This window comes from Tigriopus californicus, chromosome 9, assembly GCF_007210705.1.
Source record: "Tigriopus californicus strain San Diego chromosome 9, Tcal_SD_v2.1, whole genome shotgun sequence".
NCBI classification, from domain to species: domain Eukaryota; kingdom Metazoa; phylum Arthropoda; class Copepoda; order Harpacticoida; family Harpacticidae; genus Tigriopus; species Tigriopus californicus.
The window spans coordinates 6,320,252-6,324,854 of NC_081448.1; the positions used below are offsets into that span (position 1 = coordinate 6,320,252).

Below are 4,603 nucleotides of genomic sequence, written 5' to 3' on the forward strand. Positions count from 1 at the left end.
GTATTCAAGCACACATTCCAAACTGTGAAGTTCCTCTAGTGTGCTGCTCAGATCCGCCGCCCTGCTGCCTACATACTTGCTACGGTATGTGTACTACGTGTATACGTACGTAGAGCGGTTGGTGCAAAGAAGCTGTTTCTTGCTCCTGTGTCCTCTGGATGCTCCTATGACGATACCATGACGGTACCATGAAGAAGGGAGGGCTGACGAAGGAAATGTAGGCCTTGTAACCAAGTGAGAGAATGCGTCATTTCGACTGCAATAAAGAAGCCAAACCATGCGCGATGCTAATGTGATATCGACCGGTTGTAGTGCTTCAAATCAATTCCAACTCGTTTGGATAGAGTAAGATGAAGTTCTGGTCAATTTTTACTGACCCTCAGTTCACAAGTCTATTACAATTTAGCCATGTATCTTTCTGTCAAACGAAAAGACACGCTCAGCATTGTGATGGTCTTACATCAAGATCAACACTCATAACATAGAACAAAAAGGTGGGGCTCATGAAAGAAATAGGTCAGGGGTTCACGTTCGTAATAGAGCTAGGGCAAGTTGTCTCTCGCTCTCTTCCGTCTTTTCTCCAGCTCTTCAGGTGATGGAGATGAAAGTGGGATGTTCAACATCTTACATCTTCAAAAAGCTTCTTGAGTGGACTGCCATAACGTGTTTAGAGCTGAGAAGGTGCAATGGTCTATTCGGCGATACGCCAAACAGGACAATTGTTCCTCGCCAGATGCAGAGTCAAGAGACTCGTCAAGGTTGCGAAAACGTTTCGGTTTTTCCCCCGTGTTACTCATCGACACAGCTCTATGATGTCGGTCTGCTGAGAAAAGAATTACCAGCGTTACACTTGGTTTTCTTTCCTTTCAAAATCAATGGAGTTCAGAAACTTGAGGCACCCCTAAGAAACGTCCACCGGTGCCAAACACTTCACGAGTTGTACACACGACGTCTTTACGTTGTAAATGAGGCGTAAAATACAAGCGCAAAAGGCACCTTCCACACTACGCTTGACATGAAAGAATCGCAAGCCATTTTCAATAGATTTTCCTTGTTGCACAACTTTCGCACAATCTCATGGAGGACAATGGTCTTCAGTGGAGCCCATGTACGTACATACTCGTACATATATAGGTACCGTACGTACGTGCAAGTAGGAGTAGAGGTACTTCTACTACTATTGTTAATGCTGCTGCTGCTGCTGTTGCTACTACTACCACCACTATCTTCGTAGGTGCACCTCCGTGCCGAAGTGTACGTATATTATGTACGTGAATAGAGTATGTGGCGAGTGATGACTTTCTGACGGGGACTGAGTTCGCTCAACGCAGTATAAGTGCCGACGAGTGATGTTGGAAAACTGAATGAGTTGCTGCTGTATCACTTGCTCAAAAAGCAAATCCGACCGTCACCGAAATTCTTTGTTTAGATATGAAGATGGATTGGCCCGCCAACACGACGAGGAGCCTACGTGACACGTGAAATCTTACGTCTTCCCTGATCGAGGGCGAAGGATGCCCAGAAAGTCTACACAAGACAGCTTTTTTGTATGGGGGTTCTTGTCTTGCTTGGATGTTTCAATTGCTGATTAGTCGTTCTTGGTGAAAGCACGAGAACTCGAAACTGGGATGATTGATCGAGGTCATCGCGTTTAGACTTCAACATACTCGATCTCAATCGCACTTGGACGTCGTCATTGTCGGACCAATATTCTGTATCCTTCCTTGCAGGTTGCTTCATCAGTACTTGCTGGTCTGATATGAATCGAGCAATGTAATGCACACTTGAAAAGGGCCTCTATTTCTTTTCGTGTCATCCATCTTGTTCCTATTTTGCGAAGTGATCATCTTCTAGATCCTCGATTGCCCTATCACCTCTTACGGGTTTGCCTGATCTTCCCATTCGATGTTTGAGGTCTTATCGTTGTCCTCAATTCATCTCTGAGAGAGTTGAGCCGGCAGGGAAGAAAGTCCTTCACTCAGAGTACAAAATAAAGAGAGTAAAAATAACCCAGACATTGAGCGGGACTGCTATCGGGCCTCGAGATGTCACAACCCCAATCTTGCGCTGAAAGCAGGTCTCCTCGCAGCTAGCCGTTTCTTTGAACGGCCAGACTCAGTTCATCCGTCTGCACTGTGCTGCGTACAATGCTCCTTGGCTGTTTGGTGCCCGAAGGGGGCAGGGGACCGACCGGTCGGTTCTCTCTCGGTTTGTTTTCAGATGGGAGAGTGCGTGAACGAACGGGAGTCGAGTCTCTTACTTTCCAGGCCCATAGGCCTGCCCAGACAGGATTGTGTGCAACAAAAGTGCAATGTCTGTTCGTCTGGACCTTTTGAAATTCACCCACTCACTTACTCATACACACACTCGCTCTCGCTCTCTTCTTCTCTTTTTCTTGGCCTGTTTTTGCTTCGTCTCCAATACTGAACAACGATCCTTGCGCTCTGTCTCGAGTCATTTAACTCCATTTAGTGTGTTATTAGAGCCATGGCCGGGCTATTACACAAATATCATGATGCGATCAATATGATGGCTACCTTTAGATTTTCTGATGTTGCAAAAGTCTTTTCATGTTGCGGTATGGCGCCTATTTGGCATATATTTGTGTGGTCCTGACATAACACGTGGAATCTAAGTGTTGTGCCATGTACGTACGTACAGTACTAAGACCAATTCTCTATTTATTTTAGGTACGCGAGTGTACGCTCCTCCCGAATGGATTCGGTTAAGCCGCTATGGCGGTGAAGAAGCCACGGTGTGGTCTCTCGGGATTCTACTCTTTGACATGGTTTGCGGTGACATCCCTTTTGAAACCGACGAGCAAATATGTCGAGCTGAACTGAGGTTTCGCTCGCGATTATCCCATGAGTGTCAAGATCTGATCCGCAGGTGCCTTCGTGTTCAAGCCGAGCACCGCCCTACTTTGGAAGAGATCTTGAAGCACCCGTGGCTTCGACACACGAGTGCCTCTGCTCCCTCCTCATCGCTATCCTCGTCGATACCCTCCTTGGCAGGCACCTCTACATCACCCCCCTCCTCTATGCGACATCATCATTCCCATCTACAGCCGACTTCCAGACAACCTGGGTTACCAATTCCTCGTCATGTTCATGCCAAGAAGACCCCCATTGGGGGCGTTCATCACCAAAGTCTCAATTCAGTGGGCAGTAGTATATCCGGTTTAATGAGCGCTGAAAGCAGTGCAGGCTCTACCCGCATTCCTACGAGGACCACTCCCCTCCTGGGCGACTCCACTCGGAATAATGGCCTTCTACTCCGTCACCATCATCAGCAACACCAACATCAACATCCTCTCTCGGAAGCTGTGGCTATGGACGTACTAGAGTCTTGTCACGACGAGTCGGTAGCAACATTGACGTCCTCGTCACCCCCTTCACCTGCAATATCATGCCGAGTCAAGGTGGAACAGATGGAACAATCTGGAGTTGCCGTTGAAGTGCCATCCCCTGTCGAGGCTCTGCCGCTTTTGACTACCACTTGTAATAGTAGCAATGCCAGCTATAGCACATTGTAGCACGAACTACTTGAAGACCCCTTATTACATGATTTCCATCTATTTAAGCCTTGTTTGCCCCTGTTTCTGTTTTTGGTTATCAATCGTAATTTGGGCAACTTTTTGTGTGTACCTTCTTGATAAGTCGACCGCTCTGTGCTCCATGCTCGACAAATGTCCCAAAGAGGCCATTGTAAAATAAAATCAGCCCTAACATTTGCCCAAGATTCTTAAAATCCTGTGGCGGCGTATCGCTCAGTCTGAAGTTTGCCTGAGCATTTGTAAATCCGTTTTGTGATTTTCAGTGGTTTTAAGACACGAAATGTTTCATCCAACGTACACTGCCAGAAACTTTAGAACATATGTGACATCTTTGTCTCGATCGACGTCTGGGTTGGGTGGGACATGTTCCACCCGCGATCCAATTATGGCGACTTTCAGTCACATTCAAGAAAGAAAACAACATACAAAGTGATCTTGCCGTAGATGAAATTCACACCTAACATAATGTGTTAACGACTTCTTTTTTTTGCAATATCTTGTAACAAAATCCCCGCCAAGTTTGGCGTTGAGTAAGTCCAGCTGACTGTATCACTTCACTTGACTTTCTTTAGACAATTGTAACTAATTAGCCACCAATTGGAGATAAATAAAGGCATAAATTTAATTGGACGAAAACCTTATTCCTGTGATGGCAACCAAATTTGTAGCAAATCAGTAACTAATACCCGACAGGACATCAATTCCTACCTGTTTCAAGGAACTACTCCTTCATTCAACTTCTTAAAATATGATTATCGATATGCACTAAAAACAATAACAGGAACAATAATTATTGCAAAATAACGATGATAATATTGCCCATCTAGTCACTCCTTTCCTAGTTAGCCCTTCATAGCTTCCTTTTGTCTCCTTTTTTGTCATATTCCCCTCTCCTACCCGGAAATAGAGCAATTACTGCAAGATTCGCCTTTGACGAAGCCCACATGGTCAAAGCGACCTATTCATTTGCAATCCCTCTGCCACGCCCCTGCAGAAAAAGTTGTAACATACATACAAAGAAGAACCGGTGATAAACAACCCCATTAT

General features: G+C 45.6%; 1 protein-coding gene across 1 annotated transcript in view; it reads left to right on the forward strand.

Moving 5' to 3' along the window:
* LOC131886308 (serine/threonine-protein kinase pim-1-like) overlaps positions 1 to 3,772 on the forward strand; it is a 13,308-nt gene extending 9,536 nt beyond the window's left edge. The window contains exon 4 of the mRNA XM_059234598.1: positions 2,691 to 3,772. Coding sequence (XP_059090581.1) covers positions 2,691 to 3,535 — 845 coding nt within the window. The 3' untranslated portion in view covers positions 3,536 to 3,772. The remainder of the gene's footprint in view (positions 1 to 2,690) is intronic.
* Positions 3,773 to 4,603: the final 831 nt, after the last annotated feature.